Source organism: Chiloscyllium plagiosum, unplaced genomic scaffold (genome assembly GCF_037043375.1).
Source record: "Chiloscyllium plagiosum isolate Xiang-an unplaced genomic scaffold, Cpla_swu_hap1 HiC_scaffold_9, whole genome shotgun sequence".
Lineage (NCBI taxonomy): Eukaryota > Metazoa > Chordata > Chondrichthyes > Orectolobiformes > Hemiscylliidae > Chiloscyllium > Chiloscyllium plagiosum.
This window is the reverse complement of record NW_028270147.1, coordinates 14,458,713-14,478,360: the sequence shown is the minus strand read 5'-3', so window position 1 is coordinate 14,478,360 and position 19,648 is coordinate 14,458,713. Positions and strand designations below refer to the sequence as shown.

The following is a 19,648-nucleotide window of genomic DNA, read 5'->3' as shown; positions in this document are numbered from 1 at the left end:
GGGTAGGAATAGTAGAATAGAGCAGATGAATGTGTGACTGAGAAGCCGGTGCAGGGGAGAAAGAGTCACATTTTTGGATCATTGAAATCTCTTCGGGGTCGAAGTGACCTGTACAAGAAGGATAGATTGCACCTGAATTGGAAGGGGACAAATATACTGGCAGGGAGATATGCTGGAGCTGCTTGGGAGGATTTAAACTCATAAGGTGGTGGGGGTGGGACCCAGGGAGAAAGGAAAGAGATCGATCTGAGACTGGCCCAGTTGGGAAAAGGAGTGAGTTAAACAGACAAGGCAGGCAGGAACAAAGCAGAAACAAGGTAGGACTGGTAAATTAAACTGCATTTATTTCAATGCAAGAGGCCTAACAGGGAAGGCCTGAGGAACATGGGACTGAAATATCATAGCAATGACAGCAGTGTCGCTCAGGGATGGACAGAACTGGTAGCTTAATGTTCCAAAATACAAATGCTACAGGAAGGATAGAAAGGGAGGCAATAGTGAAGGAGTAGCGTCACTTTTGATAAGTATTAACATTACTCTGCACTTAGGTTGGATATTCTTGGGAATACATCCAGGGAAGTTATTTGGGTGGAACTGAGAAATAAGAAAAGGATGACCACCTTATTGGGAATATATTATCGACCCCCTAATATTCAGCAGGAAATTGGGAAACAAATTTGTAAGGACATTTCAGTTATCTGTAAGAATAGTAGGATGGTTATGGTAGGGGATTTTAATTTTCCAAATATAGACTGGGATTGCCATAGTTTTAAGGGTTTAGATGGACTTTTCATCTACTTTTCATCATTTATATAAATGATTTGGATGTGAGCATAAGAGGTATAGTTAGTAAGTTGCTGATAACACCAAAATTGGAAGCGTAGTGTTAAAACGAAGAAGGTTACCTCAGATTACACCGCGATCTTGATCAGATGGGCCAATGGGCAGAGAAGTGGCAGATGGAGTTTAATTTAGATAAATGCGAGGTGCTGCATTTTGAGAAAGCAAGTCTTAGCAGGACTTATACACTTAATGGTAAGGTCCTGGGGTGTGTTGCTAACACGTCAACTTGGAGTGCAGGTTCATAGCTCCTTGAAAGTGGAGTCGCAGGTAGATAGGCTAATGAAGAAGGCGTTTGGTATGCTTTCCTTTATTGGTCAGAGTATTGAGTACAGGAGTTGGGAGGTCATGTTGCGGCTGTACAGGACATTGGTTAGGCCACTGCTGGAATATTGCATGCAATTCTGGTCTCCTTCCTGTCGGAAAGATGTTGTGAAACTTGAAAGGGTTCAGAAAAGATTTACGTGGATGTTGCCAGGGTTGGAGGATTTGAACTATAAGGAGAGGTTAAATAGGCTAGAGCTGTTTTCCCTGGAACATTGGAGGCTGAGACGGTGGCCTGATAGAGGTTTATAAAATCATGAGGGGCTTGCATAGGGTAAATAGACAAAGTTATTTCCCTCGGGTCGGGGTGTCCAGAACTAGAGGGCATAGATTTAGGTTGAGAGGGGAAAGATATTAAAGAGACCTAAGGGGCAACTTTTCACTCAGAGGGTTGTACGTGTATGGAATGAGCTGCCAGAGTAAGTGGTGGAGGCTGGTAGAATGGCAACATTTAAAAGGCATCTGGATGGGTATATAAATAAGAAGGGTTTAAAGAGATATGGGCCAGGTGGTAGCAGGTCGGACTAGATTGGGTTGGGATATCTGGTCGGCATGAATGAGTTGGACTGTTTCTATGATTCTATGACTCTGTGGAGAGGATTTTGTTGAAGGCATACAAGAACATTTTCTGATTCAGTATGTGGAAGCACTTACTGGAGAAGGTGCAAAACTTGACCTACTCTTGGGAAGTAAGGCAGGGTAGGTGACTGAGGTGTCAGTGGGGGAGCACATTGGAGCCAGCGACCATAATTCTATTAGTTTTAAAATCGTGATGAAAGCAGATAGACCGGATCTAAAAGTTGATGTTTGAAATTGGAGGAAGGCTAGTTTGAAGGTATTAGGCAAGTACATTCAAAAACTGATTAGGCGCATATATTCACAAGTAAAGAGACGGCTGGAAAATGGGAAGCCTTCAAAAATGACATAACAAGAATCCAGAGACAGTATATTCCCGTCAAGATGAAAGGAAAGGCTGGCAGAATAGTGCATATTACAGGGGACAATGTGCTGGATAACTAGAGAATTTGAGGGTTTGGTTAAGATAAAGAAGAAAGCTTTTGACAAGTATAGACAGGAGAGATCGAGTGAATCTTTTGAAGAGTATAAAGGCAGTAGGAGTATAGTTAAGAGAGAAATCAGGAGGGCAAAAAGGGGACATGAGACAGCTTTGGCAAATAGGGTTCAGGAGACTCTGAAGGTTTTTATAAATACATAAAGGACAAAAGGGTAACTAGGGGGAAAGAACAGGTTTAATGTGGAAAAGTGTGAGGTGATTCACTTTGGAAAGAGCAACAGGAATACAGAGTACTAGGTTAATGGTAAGATTCTTGGCAGTGTAGATGAGCAGAGAGATCTCGGCGTTTATGTGCATAGATCCTTGAAAGTTGCCACCCAGGTTGATAGGTTTGTTAAGAAGGCATGTAGTGTGTTGGCTTTTATTGGTAGAGGGATTGAGTTTCAGAGCCATGAGGTCATGTTACAGCTGGACAAAACTGTGGTGTGGCTGCACTTGGAGTATTACGTGCAGTTTAATCACTGCTTTATGAGAGGATGTGGAAGCTTTGGAAAGGGTTCAGAGGATATTTACTAGGATGTTGCCGCGTATGTAAGGAAGGTCTTATGAAGAAAGGCTGAGGGATTTGAAGCTGTTTTCGTTAGTGAGAAGAAGGTTGAGAGGTGACATAATTGAGACATGAGATAATCAGAGGATTAGATAGGGTGGATAGTGGGAGCCTTTTTCCTCAGATGGTGATGGCTAGTACAAGGAGACATAGCTTTAAATTGAGGGATGATAGATATAGGACAGATGTCAGATGTTGCTTCTTTATTTAGAGGGTAGCAGGGGCATAGAATGCCCTGCCTGCAACAGTAGTAGACTCGCCAACTTTAAGAGCATTTAAATGGTCATTGAATAAACAAATGGATGAAATTGGAATAGTTTAGTTTGAATGGTCTTCAGGTTGGTTTCATAGGGCGGTGCAACATTGAGGGCTGAAGGGCCTGTAATGCGCCTAAGGCAGCCTAAGTATAGAGCTGCAGGAGCCGGGGGAGATAGTAAATGAGTATTTTGCATCAGTGTTTACTGTGGAGAAATACATGGGAGGTATAGAATGTGGGGAAATAGATGGGTCTATAACACAGAGGAGGAGGTGCTAGATGTCTAGAAATGCATAAAAGTGGATAAATTCCCTGGACCTGATCAGGTGTACCCTAAAACTCTGTGGGAAATGAGGGAGGTGGTTGCTGGGATATTTTTCTCATTGATAGTCAGAGATAAGGTGCCGGAAGACTGGAGGTTGGCTAATGTAGTACTATTATTTAAAGAAACGTGGTAAGAAAAAGCCAGGGAACTATAGACTAGTGAGCCTGACACTGGCGGTGGGCAAGTTGTTGGAGGGAATCCTGAGGGACAGGGTTTACATGTATTTTGAAAGGCAAGGACTGATTATGGATAGTCAGCATGGCTTTGTGCTGGGAGAGCATGTCTCAGGAACTTGATTGAGTTTTTAAAGAAGTAGCAAAGAGGATTGATGAGGGTAGAGCAGTGGACTTAACTAAGGTGTTCAACAAGGTTTCACATGGGAGACTGGTTAGCAAGGTTAGATCTCATGGAATACAGGGAGAAGTAGCCATTTGGGTACAGAACTGGCTTGAAGGAAGAAGACAGAGGGTGCTGGTGGAGGGTTGTTTTTCAGATTGGAGGCCTGTGACCAAGGATCGGTGTTGGGTCCACTGCTTGTTGTCATTTATATAAATGACTTGGACGTGAACATAGGAGGTATAGTTAGTAAGTTTGCAGATGACACCAAAATTGGAGGTGTAGTGGAGGTGTAACAAAGAAGGTTACGTCAGATTACAACATGATCTTGATCAGATTGTCCAATGGGCTGAAGAGTGGAAGATGGAGTTTAATTTAGATAAATGCGAGGTGCTGCATTTTGGAAAAGCAAATCAGAGTAAGACTTATACACTTAATGGTCAGGTCCAAGGGAGTGTTGCTGAACAAAGAGACCTTGGACTGCAAGTTCATAGCTCCTTGAAAATAGAGTCACAGGTAGACAGGATAGTGAAGGCGTTTGGTATGCTTTTCTTTATTGGCTAGGGTATTGAGGACAGGAGTTGGGAGGTCATGTTGCAGCTGTATAAGATGTTGCTTCGGCCTCTTTTGGAATGTTGCGTGCTATTCTGGTCTCCTTGTGCATGTTGTGAAACTTGAAAGGGTTCAGAAATGATTTACAAGGATATTGCCAGGGTTGGAGAGTTTGTGCTGTAGGGAGAGGCGGAATATGCTGGGGCTGTTTTCCCTGGAATGCGGAGGCTGAGGGGTGACCTTGTAGAGGTTTATAAAATGATGGGAGGCATGGCTCAGAAAAATCGACAAAGCCTTTTCCCTGGCGTGGGTAACTCCAGAATTAGATGGCATAGATTTAGGGTGAGAGGGGAAAGATATAAAAGGGACCTAAGGGATACCTTTTTCATGCTCAGGGTGGTGCGTGTATGGAATGAGATGCCAGAGGAAGTGATGGAGGCTGGTACAATTACAGCAATTAAAAGTCATCTGGATGGGTACATGAATAAGAAAGGTTTCAAGGGATATATGCAAAAGGCTGACAAATGGGACTCAATTAGGTTAGGATATCTGGTCAGCGTCGATAAGTTGGACTGAAGGGTCTGTTTCTGTGCTGTATATCTCTATGACTCTCTGACTCTACTAACTGTCATTGTTTTATCATCCGAATGGTTTACCAGATTATGTCACAGGGCATTGGCTATTTGAATGGTGGCATTCATGAAGTAGTTGTGTTTTGTTTCAAGTAAGAGTTTGGTCGTTTACATATTACTCAGAAATGACAAGTTTATCCGATGGTTTATCTTTTTATTATGACAGTTGTTTAAAAAGTACTTGGATGAGAACCTGAAATATCATCACATTTAGGCTATGGGTCTTGTGTGGGCAAATATAGGTAGGAGTATGTTTTTGGTACAAACCTGATGGGCCAAAGGGCCTGTTTTGTACTGGAGCATTGCCTCCACTTTTGGATTATTGTCTAATGCTGTAGCCATTACGACTGCAAGATCATGTGTTTAAACAATAAAACCAGAGACATAGTCAATAAATTCATGTAAAGACGAAGAAGGAGGTGTTGGATGTGATGACGAAAGGTTTGCTCAATAGGTGGGCTTTAACAAAGGTCTTATGGAAGAGAGATAGTTAGAGAGGGTAGTCCAGGTCTTGGGTTGTAGGTATTTAACATACAGGAGTTTTGACTATGGGTGAATAAAAGGCATTGAGCTGTTCAGTTGGTCATGATCATATTTATTGGTGGGGTAGGCTCAACAGGCCGAATGGCCTCTCATGTTCACACATTCCTATTTGAATGCACATTCACCAGTGGCAGGGGAAAGGGAGGTGGGGGTAGGGGTGAAGAAGGGGAATACATAAGAGGTCAGCAATGGAAGAATCAAAAGTTTGAAAGTGTTCTCTAGATGGCTCAGATAAGTCATGTTTCCACATGTACCTGGGGTACCCACACTGGATTTGTCCAGTCCAAACTCCACACATGTTCCAGAGGAGACTGATGCTTGACTGGTGCAATGTTGGGTCAGTAACAATGTGCTTATTTGAAGAAGTGTGTTCTGCCTCCACATTACATCAGTATCATGGAGCTGGGATTTGATGCATTGAGGAACTGCAAGCTGATATCAGTCAATGGGGTTAGGGATAATGAGTAAGTATCACTTCATGGCTTCGTACTTAAACAGGGCTGTAATTTTTAACTTTTTAAATTTATTTCTTTATTTTACGTGTATTCAAGGACAAAAGTACAGGAGTACAGTGAAAATGGTACCATCTGAGATACAAAATTACCTCGGTACAAATCTTAGGTACTAAAATAGATTAGGTATAAAAATAGAGATATAAGGAAAAAAACTAAATGTTCTACATTGTAGTTCTGGATAGAAATTAGGAAAATGGTGACATTGTACCATTTTCACTGTATTACTGTACCCCTGTCCTTGAGCACACATGACAATAAAACCTAATTCTAATTCATACAGGAATGCAGCTTTTGGGTAAATGGAGGTTCAAGATTTCTTTTATTCATTCATTCACTGGATGTGGGTTTCATTGCCTGGGTCAGTATTTTTTGCCCATCCCTACATGCTCTTGAGAAGGTAGTACTGATTTCACACAATCAGACATTGCCCTTCTTCCCATCAAGTCTGAACCAACAAAAACTACTCAAAATCTACACGTGTCCATTTTCCACCACTTGGCCCATCACCTTGAGTGTTCAAATAAGTAACTTATTAAAGGTTGTGAGATTTCCTGCCTGAACTACCCTCCCAAGCAGTGCATTCCACACTCACACCACACTTTGGAGTGAGAGTACGTATGTGGAGGTTGTCTGAGATAGCACTGGAACTGTCATTGGGTTTGGGATTGATGACATTTCCAATTACAAATGGTTTAGGGGCTGACTCAGGCAATAACACAATTCATTATCAAGTAGGTATCTTTGTCCATCAATACCTTACCGTTTTGTACATATCCTGGGATGTACATGGCATGGCTTTGCTTCCTAGTTGTTAACCTTACTATTCCATCTTTTCCTTGTACAGATACTTTAATGGTGTATCTCCCATTACCAAGAAATTCAGTAAAATACCGAGAATAAACTCCATCATTTCTAACAGCATCAGCACCTAAAGATAAGAAGACAAATCAATTGTGAAGTGCTGAATCCAGTGTTAACTAATGATAATATTTTACTTTGGTCACAATGAAATATAACCACTTGCTAATTGGCTTCTACAGCGATGGATGTATTTACCTCCCCCATTGTCCAACAGCTCAAGATTCACAGGCTGACCTCCAGCCCTCTCTACTGTGGCTGTCACTTTGGCTCCAACAACAGGCAGGAAACCTTGGCTAACTTCTGCAAAAATGATCAGTGGGTTTGGAAAAGATGTTGTGTCTTGATTGAGGTGTGCGTTGACTGTAACAGGCGGAACGTTCTCATCTGCTGCCCGTGATGTTACTGTTATCGTTACAACCTGAGGCATTCCAGCTCCATTTTGTACGCTGTACATCCAGGCTCCTGACTGGTATACAAACACGCCATTGTAATTGAAAAGAAGGAGATCAAAGTTAAAGCAAAGAAAAAATTTAAACACACAGGCCAATCAGAACCATACGTGTGCAAGCCCAGGAATTGGAAGGCGAGCTGTCAACAGGACTGTGTCCATCTCAAAGTTTCCATTTCTGTAAAGCTTTCCATTGGGATCACGGATAAACATTTGTGATGTGCCAGTCTCCCATGTTATTACAAAGGACGTGTTTTTCCCAACCGATTTATCAATGAAAACTGTACCATTGAACCAGTCGTTACTTGCAATGCTCTTTCCAGAACTTTCCAGCTGCAAGAAATCAAAACAGTCACTTTAAAACACCAACATACTTGTTATCAGAAAGCAGCAACAAATTCAAAGTCATTCTCTGAAGGATAGTCAAACCTGGATTGACTGTTGACTCATGTTCCCATTTCCTGATACTAATCCAGTGAAAGCATCAACTAATCCATTTTCATCCAATTTATCAGTAGCTGCATACTGCAGGCCTCCTAAAGATTGAACATGAGAAATAATAAGATCAATCTAGTGCTCACTAGTTGGGAAAGAAGCTTTGCACAAATTTCAACCACACAACCTAATCATGAAACTAATGATAATCAGAATTAAAAGTAAAAGCATCTGCTGACGAAATTATTTGGGGTGATATTAAATCGCAGGTTATTGGGTGATGTGAATGGGCAAGGTGACTTGATGGGTAAATGAATAGGAAAGGTTTAGACGAATGTTGGCTAAATGCTGGCAAATGGGACGAGATTAATATCGGATATCTGGTCGGTATGGATGAGTTGGGCTGAAGGGTCTGCATCAGTGCTGTACAGCTCTGTGATTCTATAACTCAGGAGATATGAGTTCAGTTGACCATTCACTGATATCATAGCTAGTGTCCTCCATTTCTCCTTGTAAGACAACCCCATCATCCCAAGGATTAATCCGGTGACCATCCATTAATTATATTGTAATAGCAAATATATCCCTCCTTGGAGATAAGTAACAAAACTTTGCCAAGACTCTATACAGCTTCAATAAAATGTCTTTACTTCTGTATTCAAATCCCCTTGTCATGAAAGCCCACATACCATTGCCTTCCTAATTACTTGCTGCACCTGTTTGCTAACTTTAAATGATTCATGGAAAGGGACATGCAGGTCCCCTTGACACCTGCACTTCCCAGCTTCTCACTGTTTCAGAAATATTTGTCTTCCTGCTTTTTCTACTGAGGTGAATAGCTACATATTTATTGATATACCATATCAACTGCTTTGTTTAATAGCCTGTACAAACCCTCTTGAAGCCTCTTTGTGTTGGAGTCATAGAGTCATAGAGACATACATCACGGAAACAGATCTTTCAGACCAACTCCACAATGACAGACAGATATCCTAAATTAATCTAGGCTCCTTAGCCAGCATTTAGTCCATATGTGTAAACCCTTCTTACTCATAAACCCATCCAGGTGTCTTTTGAATAGATAATTGTAACAGCCACAACCACTTCCTCTGGCAGCTCATTCCATACATGCACAACCCTCTGCATGAAAATGTTGCCCCTTAGGTCCCTTTTAAATCTTTCCCCTCTCATCTTAAACCTATGCCCTCCAGTTTTGGATCTCCCTACCTTGGCTATTCACCCTATCCATGCCCCTCATGACTTTAGAAACCTCTATAAGGTCATCCCTCAGCCTCTGACACTCCAGGGAAAACAGCCCCAGCCTATTCAGCGTCTCCCTATAGCTCATATCCTCCAACCCTGGCAACATCCTTGTAAATCTTTTCTGCATCCCTTCATGTTTCACAATAGTTTTTCCTCAAGCAGGGAGACCAGAATTGCATATGTTATTCCAAAGGTATCCTAACCAATGTCCGGTACAGCTGCAACAATGACCTCACATCTCTTGTACTCAATGCATTGACCAATAAAGGCAAACATACCAACTGCTTTCTTTACCATCCTCTCTACCTACAACTCCACTTTCAAGGAACTATGAACCTGCCATCCAAGGTCTCTTTGTTCAGCAACACTCCTCAGGAGCTTACTACTAAGTGTAAGTTCTTTCCAAAATGCAGTAACTCACATTTATCTAAATTAAACTTCATCTGCCACTCCTTGGTCCATTGGTCCATTTTTGAGGTAACCTTCTTCACTGTCCACTGCACCTCCAATGTTGGTGTCATCTGCAAACTTAGTAACTATACAACCAATGTTCACATACAAATCATTAATAGAAATTGAATTGTAAAGTCATTTGGCACAGAAACAGACCCTTCGGTCCAACCAGTCCAAACCGAACATAATCCAAACCTACCTTTTCTAGTCATGTATCTATCCAAATGTCTTTGAAATGTTTCTAATTCCACCTGCATTCAACACTTGCCAAGAAAGTTCATTCCACACACAAACCACCCTCTGTGTGAAAAATCTGTCTCTCATGTCTTTTTTTAAATCTTTCCCCTCTCACCTTAAAAATATGCTCCCTTGTCCTGAAATTCCCCATCCTGGGAAAAAGACAGCTACCACTAACTCTATCTATACTTTTATTATTTTATAAACTGCTGTCAGGTTGCCTCTCAAGCTCCTACACTCCAGTGAAAATAGCCCCAGCGTATTCAATCTGTCCCTCATTAACCCAGTCTGTGAGTAAGCTGAAATAGCCCATTATTATTACATTTCTCTCTTTACATACATCTCTAAGTTTCAGATTAGCATCAGGCCCAATTTTACCACTCCCGTTTGGTGGCCTGGAAATAAATCCTCCCAATGTTTGCTGCAATTTATTGTTTTTTCAGCATCTATCAAACTGATTTCACATCCTTACCCTTCTGCCTGGGATCGTCCATTACAAAGGTACTGATGTCACAAGCACAGGGACTGATAGGGCAAGTTCTCCACTGTATTAACCTCTAGTGCAGAGGAGCAAATATTTCCCAAGATTGATGTTATCTTAACATTAATCAATTTTCTATATTGCACAGTGACTTCAGTTAAAGAAAATAAAATGTATTTGGCTGCATGTTGGTACACCCTGAATTTATTAAAAGCGCTGTATAAATGGGGTTTCTTATTGTCTTTCTATTGAGGCCCAGCTTTGGACAACAAAATTCACGCTGGACTTGAAACATTAACTGTTTCTCTCTCTACAAATTTTAGCAGATTTGTTGAGTTTCTCCAGTATTCTCTGTGTTTGTTTAAGGGACATTGCTGGTTTGTAAGATCAGGTGCCTTTCCCTGAATCTTCAAAGAAGCTCACAGAAATATATTTTTATCTTAGTAACTAGACACTCAAAAATACTTAATATTGCCTGTTAAACTAATCCCTGTATTTCATTGAGTACAGGAGTTGGGAGGTCATGTTGCGGCTGTTCAGGTCATTGGTTTGGCCACTTTTGGAATATTGTGTGCAATTCTGGTCTCCTTCCTATCAGAAGGCTGTTGTGAAACTTGAACTGGTTCGGAAAAGATTTACAAGGATGTTTCCAGGGTTGGAGGATTTGAGCTATAGGGAGAGGTTGAATAGGCTAGGGATGTTTTCCCTGGAGCATCGGAGGCTGAGGGGTGACCTTAAAGAGGTTTATAAAATCATGAGGGGCATTGATAGAGTAAATATACAAAATCTTTTCCCTGGGGTCAGGGAATCCAGAACTAGAGGGCATAGGTTTGGAGTGAGCGGTGGTACGTGAATGGCATCAGCTGCAAGATGAAGTTGTGAAGGCCATTACAATTGCAACATTTAAAAGGCACCTGAATGGGTATATGAATAGGAAGGTTTAGAGGGGTATGGGCCGGGTGCTGGCAGGTGGGACTAGATTGGGTTGGGATATCTGGTCGGCATGAATGAGTTGGACCGAAGGGTCTGTTTCTGTGCTGTACATCTCTATGACTCTATAACTCTATTTGCTACTGAAGTTTAATTCTTGGTCAACAAAACATTTTAAATGTCACATGCCTGTCAATGATGACAACTGTTCCAGCTCTTCGGCTGCATTCGGTCCTAATGCTATCGTGTGGATAACTGCACCACTTTGTTTCACCTCCGAGAAACAACTGCTTATTCCACCATCCTCCCCATCAGTCAGCAAAACGATTTCATCACCATTTGTAGATCCGTCATCACCACGAAGTACCTGTAAAGCCATTGTTCATTGTCAATGTGGGAAAAATGTAATAATGATGTGGACAGTAATGAATTATCAAATGTCTCTGACTTACCTGAAAACCAGCTCGAACCCCTTCACAAATGTTTGTTCCACCATTAGCTATTTTAGGTAGAAGATTTTTCAGCTTTTTTCGTGCGTCTTCACTCTCAATTACTGTCAATTCGTGAATCACAGTTGCAGAACTGTGAAAACCAACTATGCCAACATATGATTGATCTTCAATGATCTGGAGTAAAAATATCCCAGCCGCTTGCTGAAGCCTTTGAATTCGATTTCCCTGCAAACACAAAGAACTCAAGTCAAATTCAAAACTCAGTCTCCCAAACCATTTGTCATTCTCATATTTTGTAAAACTAAACAAAACCAAAGTACTGTGGATGCTGGGGTTTTAAAATAGACCCAGAAAATGCGAAGGAAACTCAGCAGGATTGGCAGCATCTATGGGGAACGAAACAGGGTTAATCTTTCTGAGAGGGGTCATTCAAATTCAAAATGTTAACATTGCTTTTCTCTCTACACATACTGCCAGATCTGCTGAGTTTGTCCTGTTTTCTGTTTTCATTTCATATCTTGTACGCTCTGTATAAATGGGTTTAAGTAGAATAAATCTTTCAAATTAAATTTAACAAATCTCAATTGCTTGTTTTGTGATTTGTAGTCCCAACAGATTTGAGTACATTATCTCAAATGACATGCCAGTGCAATACTGAGAGAATGCTGCTGGATTTCCGGATAAAATATTATATTAAGCAACTGCAGGTTAGACAGTTTAATCCTAGTGCTTTTGGAAATGAACTGGAACAGTTTTCATCAATGACAGACATGTGACATTCAAATTGTTTGGATTTCTATGTGACATTCAAATTGTGACTTGGACACGTGCAGGTTAAGTATGGAATGGCGGCAGAATTTATTAAATAAATAGAACATTACAGCGCAATACAGACCCTTCCGCCTATGAAATTACCTTAAATAAAATAAAAGTGCTGTAAATTCCAAGATCAGTCAAGCAGCATTTGTGAAAAGAAGGTTAACATTCAGGTGAAGATCTTAAACTCTGTTTGTCTTCTCGCACAGCCTGGCCTGGTGAATATTCACAGGATTCCCTTTTGTTTTAGAGTTCCAGTATCTGTCATTTCTCGTGTGGCATTAATTTTTATTGGGACTTGTTCAAGGCAAATTGCGCTCAACAAAACTAGCAGAGGTTTTTTTAAGGCAGTAGAGGTCTGATCAGGAAAGTATACTTGATGGTAAAAATCAAAAGGTATTTAACAAACTGTCTCATCATCAGCTTTGCATTAAACATTGTATATAATTAAGTAAATATTAGCATGGATACAACATTAACTGAGTGACAGATAAGGGGGCAGTAGTTGCAAACAGTTCCTCTTGCTCTGGGGAAAGATATATATAGTGTGTATCCTATCTACTAAGAATACTGCATGTTGATCTATACTACTGACTTATACTTAGCGTATACAATTTGAAAATTTTCAATGACATAAAACTTGGAAGTATAGTGAACTGTGGGGAGGATACTAATAGACATCAAGAGGATAAACAAAAAACCAAAAGAACTGTGGTTGCAGGAAATCAGAAACAAAAACAGAACTTGGTGGAAGAGCTCAGCAGGTCTAGCATCATGTTGAGAGAAACCAGAGACAATGTTTCCAAAATTGAACCCAAAAAGTTAAACAATTTCTCTCCATAGACACTGCCAGACCTGCTGAGATTTTCCAGCAATTTCTGTTTTAGATCAAGAAGAAATATTCCATTTGCCAATTGTATGTTCATTCTGTACATTAATTAATGTCATCCTGTGTTTCATCTCAGTCCTCTTCTAGATTAGCCACACACCCCAAGTAAGATATTATCTGTACATTTTGAAATTGTGTTTTTGATTCCTGAGGCTAGGTCATTGATGGGTTTAAATGATAAATTATCATGGTCCCAGCACTAATCCTGGTAGAACAGCCCTTTCATCATTTGTCACACCTCCATTGCATAGTAAGAGGGTCATATACATATTGAAATGATGGCTTGAGCATATGGGGTAAAGTTTCAGAAGTGCTCTGTTTATAGGTCAACTTAACCTGAAAAGTTAGCTCAGTTCTCTGTTCAGATTCTGCCAAACCTGCTGAATATTTCAGCATTTTTGTTTTATTTTTATTTCAGAATTGTAGTTTGTTATATTTGGCATAGGAAATGAGAAAGCCAATGATGACCTCTTGAAGCAACCCGTTAGAGATGTCAGTGTACACCGCTGGAACAGGTGGGACTTGAATCCAGGCACCCCCCACCCCCCAAAATAAAGGATACTACCATTATAAGAAAAATATAAAATGCAGGTCTTGCAGGAAAGTAATGACCTCTTGTTTCCGATGTGATGAACAATGGTCAGCAAAGGACTACAAGTGATGGTCCTTTCAATAAGGTCAGTGTAAACGAACATCATATTGTCATACCGAACTCATGCTTCCCGAAGTATCAAGAACTAAACATAACACTCGGTCTTTGGCATGCAGGAAAGTAAACTTTGGCTCAAGTGAAGTGATATTAGTTGGATGGTTGTTCTGGAAATCGTCCGATTTGCTGATTACATCCCAAGTGCTCCTCTCATTGCACATTTTGTTTTGCATGTTCGGAGCTTCACGGTTGTGTGTCTTATTGTCACAGAAGTCAACCACCTGCAAAGGGAACACAAGGTCAGATGCAAAATGTGTCAGAGTTTTAAAAATAACAGCCAGATGAGAGAAATTGATGCTTTCTGGATCAAAATGAAAGGTCTGCCTTTTTCAGAAAATCCCAGTTTCTATTTCTGTCTATCAGTTTAGCTCAGTTGACAGTATTTGCTCCCTTCAGTATGAGGTAGTTATGAGCTTGGCTTGCGTTACCCTTTTTCTGTAATCTCCAGTCCTTTTAAAGCCTTGCTTCCCTATGAGGTGATGATTGATGCTGCATTTGTTAAAAATTGAGAAATCAATTAAAAAAAACAGTCACAATTTGTGAGGAGTCTATGGCCATGAATACGTAAAGTGTTACTTTTTATTCATAATCACAACTCTACACAGTGAAACTTTGAGAAATGCAGGCATTTGTTGTGGCACAGAATGAGATCATTCAGTCAATCATGTCCAAGCTGGCTAAAAGAAAGAGCAATCCCATCTAATCCTACCTTTCACCTCTTAGCGTGTGGTCCTCCAGGTTATGACCCTCAAGCAAACACCCACATGTTCTTTGAAATCCTGTGAGTATTTTGACTTTACCACTTTTCAGGCTGTAAGTTAACGATCGCACCACCCTAACTGTGAAAAGAATTACTCGACAAATCTCTTATTCCCTCTCGGATTTACTTTAAATCTGTGTTCCTTGTCTTTTCTTTAATCTGCTAATATAAATAACTCTTTCCGAACCACTCTATTTGGACACCTCATAATTTCAGACAGCACTGTGGTTAGCACTGCAACTCACGGTGACTGGGACCTAGGTTTGATTCCACCCTTGGGCAACTGTCTGTTCAGAGTTTGCTCATTCTCATCCCTGTGTGCATGGGTTTCCTCTGGGTGCTCCAGTGTCCTCCCACAGTCCAGATATGTGCAGGTTAGGGGGGATTGTCCATGCTAAATTGCCCATAGTGTCCGGGAGTGTCCAGGTTAGGTGGATTAGCCATGGGGAAATGTGGGGTTAAGGAGATAGGGTTGGGTCTGGGTAGGATGCTCTTCGGAGGATTGGTGTGGACTCAATGGGCCAAATGCCTGCTTCCACACCATAGGGATTCTACTCTATGAAGACTCTAGCTGCAGTCCACCCAGTGTTTCATACAACTTGAGTAAACCCATCCCCTCCACCACCCCCCACCCCCCCGGTTCTATGCACCATTGTTTTATGCAGTTAAAAAGTTCTAATTAAACCATAGCCTATTTTTCTATGCTTACTGTCAAACCCACCCAAAATAGCAATATGAGAAAGGGGCAGCCCAAACTGTGGGATCAAGTGAAGCAAGTTCGAAATCTGTTTCATGCTGTACTTGAATCGTGAATATTGGACACAGTGAAGTCCTGCCATTCACATCTTTACCTTTGCAAATTCACTGACTCTCATAAAGTATTCTGAGCAACCACTGCACTCTGCAGGTCAGATTACTGTATACAATTTTGTACGCCATTTCACCCAGTGCGGGTCACATTTCATTTCCCTGCAGTTTATAGGTGCAAAACAATAGAAGTGAAGTGAAGTAGATATGGTAAAAAAAAAGCTCAAAACTTAAAATGGTCTGCAGACTGACAGAATGATGATAGAAAACGGGATTGCCAAGTCTGGAAAGTTGCACTGAATGTGTATTAGCTCCCACAATACACATCCACACGATTGTAACATTTACAATGCAGGAGGCCTTACAACAAGGGGCCCATTTGAGAAATTTATGTCCTTCATTTTACTACATTATATCTCCTGTAAAACATCAATAATAAAATTGTTTTATTGTATTTTATTGTCTCCTAGATACTGTATGTGTCAGTATTTTTGGATATTTGGAAACTATCCTCTATGATGTCAGCATTTGCAACATTTTCAAGGAACGTAACCTCTGCAAACAGCAAGACTTTGTAAATGAAACATTTGCAGAAGTAGGTGTTAATAATTTGCAAGGAAAATGCATCTTAATAATCCCACTTACCCCTGGTAATCCTGTTGTGTACATTATTGAAGTTGATGTCACTTGGTTCTGGTCTGGAAAGAAGTTACAGTCAGCGTCTGGGAGCCCTGTGCTGGGATCACAGGTACCACAGGCACCCCCAGAACAAGAGACTTCTAATCCTTTCATTTCCTTTGAACACCTAGAAATGGAAGTAAAGCACGATGTGTAGTTGATCATTCTAAATTTTATAAAGTTGCAATAACCATAATGGTTTATACATCATCTCACTCAATAGAGAGAGAGAGATGATGAATGGTAATCAGCACACCTCAAGGTGGGGCGGGGAAGAGGTTGAGATGGAGAATTCTTTATTTTCGCTGCAGCTGATGAGGGAATAGAACCCAAGCAGTTGGCTTGCCTTTGCCCCACGAGTTATTCACCAAGGTGGAGACAGGGTAGGGCTTGGTTAGCTCGGTTGCCTGGGTTCAATTCCCATGGTAGCTGAGGTCACCAAGGTCATCCTGCCTTCTGATCCTCACCCTTGGCCTGAGCAGTGGTGACCTTCAGCTTAAACTCACCCACCAGGCGTGTCTCTCACTCTAATGAGTCAGGGAGACAGTGGTGACTTTGCTCATTAAATAAACAAATCCAAACCTCCCCGTTCCTCTGATACTCAAAAATGAGAAGTATCATGTGGTTTGTGAGATTACTGACAATTTACGTTTAGAACTTCCAGATGCTTCCAGGTTCAAACGAGTAATTGTCAGAGGAGACTCTCCAGTCAGGGGCACAGACAGGCAATTCTGCACCGGTGAGCCAGTATTGACATTGCTTCCCTGGTGCCAAGGTCACAGACATCTCAAAGTAGCTGCAGCATATTGTGAGGGAAGGGAGAGTGAGAGGCCAGAGTTGTAGTATACACTGATAAGGAGGAGAAAGTGAGGACTGCAGATGCTGGAGATCAGAGCTGAAAAATGTGTTTCTGGAAAAGCGCAGCAGGTGAGGCAGCATCAAAGGAGCAGGAGAGTCAATGTTTCGGGCATAAGCCCTTCTTCAGGATTCCTGAAGAAGGGTTTATGCCCGAAACGTAGATTCTCCTGCTCCTTTGATGCTGCCTCACCTGCTGCGCTTTTCCAGCAACACATTTTTCAGTATACATTGATAAGAACAACATAGTGAGAGAAACTTTTGCAGAGTGAATATAGGAAGGTAGGTAAGAAGCTAAAAAGAAGAACTTTAAAGGTAGTAATCTTTGGATTACTCCCAGTGCCACGTGCTAGTGACAGTAGGATAAGAAGATAGGGCGGATAAATCAGTGGTTGTGGATGTGGTGCCCTGGGCAGGGATTCAGATTTTTGGATCATTGGGATCACATCTGAACCAAAAGAGCTGTTCAAAAGGGACAGGTTTCACCTGAACTGGAAGGGGACCAATGTCTTGGGGAGAGGGGGGGGAAGATTTGCTTGCATTATTTGTCAGAATTTAAACTAGTATTGGGACAATTGTGAAGATCCGAAATAATAATGAAATGAGGATGGTTCAGAAATTAAAGACAGCAAGTTATTTAGACAAGGCAAGCAAGAACAAATCAGAGAATGAGGTAGCTCTGAAGAATTAAATTGCATTTCTTTCAATGCAAAGGATCTGACAGAAAGGTGTCTGAACTCAGGGCATGCATGGGAACATGGGACTTTCAGAAACATGGCTCAGGGATGGACAGGACTGGCAGCTCAATGTTCTGGGGTTCAGATGCTATGGGAAGGATAGAAATGGAGGCAAGAGAGGAAGAGGACTGGCATTTGTCATGAGGGAAAACATCATGGCAGTACTTCGAGAGGATTGTCCAAAGAAGCTATACGCAGAGAACTTAGAGATAAAAAGGGGATAATCACCTGGATGGGATTGTGCTAAAGGCACCCCAGTAGTCATCAGGAAACTGAAGAGCAAATGTGTAGAGAGATCTCAGCTAAGTGCCAGAATTGTAGGGTTGGGACAGCAGGGGTTTTTAAATTTTCAAACATAGACGGGATTGCCATAGTGTTAAAGGTTTGGATGTGGAGGATTTTGGTGAATATGTTCAAGGATGTTTTCTTCATCAATATGTAGATGTACCTATTAGAGAAGGAGCAAAACTTGACCTTCTTTTGGGAAATAAGGCAAGGCAAGTGACTGACGTGTTAGTGGGGGAGCACTTTGGGACCAATTTGTTAATTTAAAAATATTCTGGAAAAGGATAGTCTCTGGATAAAATTTAAAGTACTTAATTGGAACCAGGCCAATTTTGACAGTATGAGATAGGAACCTTCAAAAGTTGATTGGAATAGACTGTTCATGGGTAAAGGGATAACTGGCAAGGTGTTAGCTATGAAGAGAGATTGAGTAGGTTTGGTTTATTTTCATTAGAAAAAAGGAGATTGAAGGGGGACCTGATTGAGGTTTACAAAATAATGAAGAGTATAGACAAGGTGGATAGAGTCAAGCTTTTTCCCAGGGTGAAGGATTCAATAATGAGAAGTCATGCTTTCAAGGTGAGAGGTGGAAAGTTTAAGGGGGAATACACACAGCAAGTACTTCACGCAGAGGGCTTTCTAAAGCTTTCTAAAGTCAGACTGTGAGATTTAGATAAATGATCTAGTAGAGAGCACTGTTGGTATGATCAGCAAGTTTGCAGATGACACAAAGATTGGTGAAGGAGAAGAAAGCACAGGGAACAGTCAGAGAGGACAGGAGGATAGAGATATAGATAGACTGGAGAGTTGGGCAAAAAGTGGCAGATGGCTTTCAATTCAGACAAATGTGAGGTGATGCATTTAGGCAAGTCTAATTATAGAGCGAATTATACAATGAATGGAAGAGCCTTGGGAAAAGTTGGTGGGCAGAGAGATCTGGGAGTGCAGGTCCACTGTACCCTGAAGGTTGCTGCACAGGTGGATAGAGTGGTCAAGAAGGCATATGGTATGCTTGCCTTCATTGCACGGGGTATAGCGTATAGGAGCTGGCAAGTCATGTTAACATTGTACAAGACATTGGTTCGGCTGCATTTAGAATACTGTGTATAGTTCTGGTCGTCACATTACCAAAAGGATGTGTACGCTTTGGAGAGGGTACAGAGAAGGTTTACGAGGATGTTGTCTGCTATGGAAGGTGTTAGCTATGAAGAGAGATTGAGTAGGTTCAGTTTATTATCATTAGAAAAAAGGAGATTGAAGGGGGACCTGATTGAGGTTTACAAAATCATGAAAGGTATAGACAAGGTGGATAGAGTCAAGCTTTTTCCCAGGATGAAGGATTCAATAATGAGAGGTCTTGCTTTCAAGGTGAGAGGTGGAAAGTTTAAGGGGGAATACACACAGCAAGTACTTCACATAGAGGTTGGTGGGCGTTTGGAACACGTTGCTAGCAAAGATGGTAATGGCAATCACAGTAGATTCATTTATGATGCATCTGGACAGATGCATGAGTGGGTGGGGAGCAGAGCGATACAGATGTTTAGGAATTGACCGACAGGTTTAGACAGTACATTTGGATTGGCTCAGGCTTGAAGGGCTGAAGGGAC

The 19,648-nt window shown here is 41.2% G+C and overlaps 1 protein-coding gene across 1 annotated transcript in view; it reads right to left on the bottom strand.

The window, feature by feature from the left end:
• The window catches only part of LOC122546865 (calcium-activated chloride channel regulator 1-like), a 32,075-nt gene that overhangs the window by 3,666 nt on the left and 8,761 nt on the right, over window positions 1-19,648 (bottom strand). The window contains exons 5-12 of the mRNA XM_087990261.1: window positions 16,132-16,291; window positions 13,919-14,140; window positions 11,506-11,730; window positions 11,243-11,420; window positions 7,684-7,790; window positions 7,366-7,587; window positions 7,002-7,272; window positions 6,706-6,873 (exon numbers count right to left, since the gene is read on the bottom strand). Of these exons, the coding sequence (XP_087846387.1) occupies window positions 6,706-6,873; window positions 7,002-7,272; window positions 7,366-7,587; window positions 7,684-7,790; window positions 11,243-11,420; window positions 11,506-11,730; window positions 13,919-14,140; window positions 16,132-16,291 (1,553 nt within the window). The remainder of the gene's footprint in view (window positions 1-6,705; window positions 6,874-7,001; window positions 7,273-7,365; window positions 7,588-7,683; window positions 7,791-11,242; window positions 11,421-11,505; window positions 11,731-13,918; window positions 14,141-16,131; window positions 16,292-19,648) is intronic.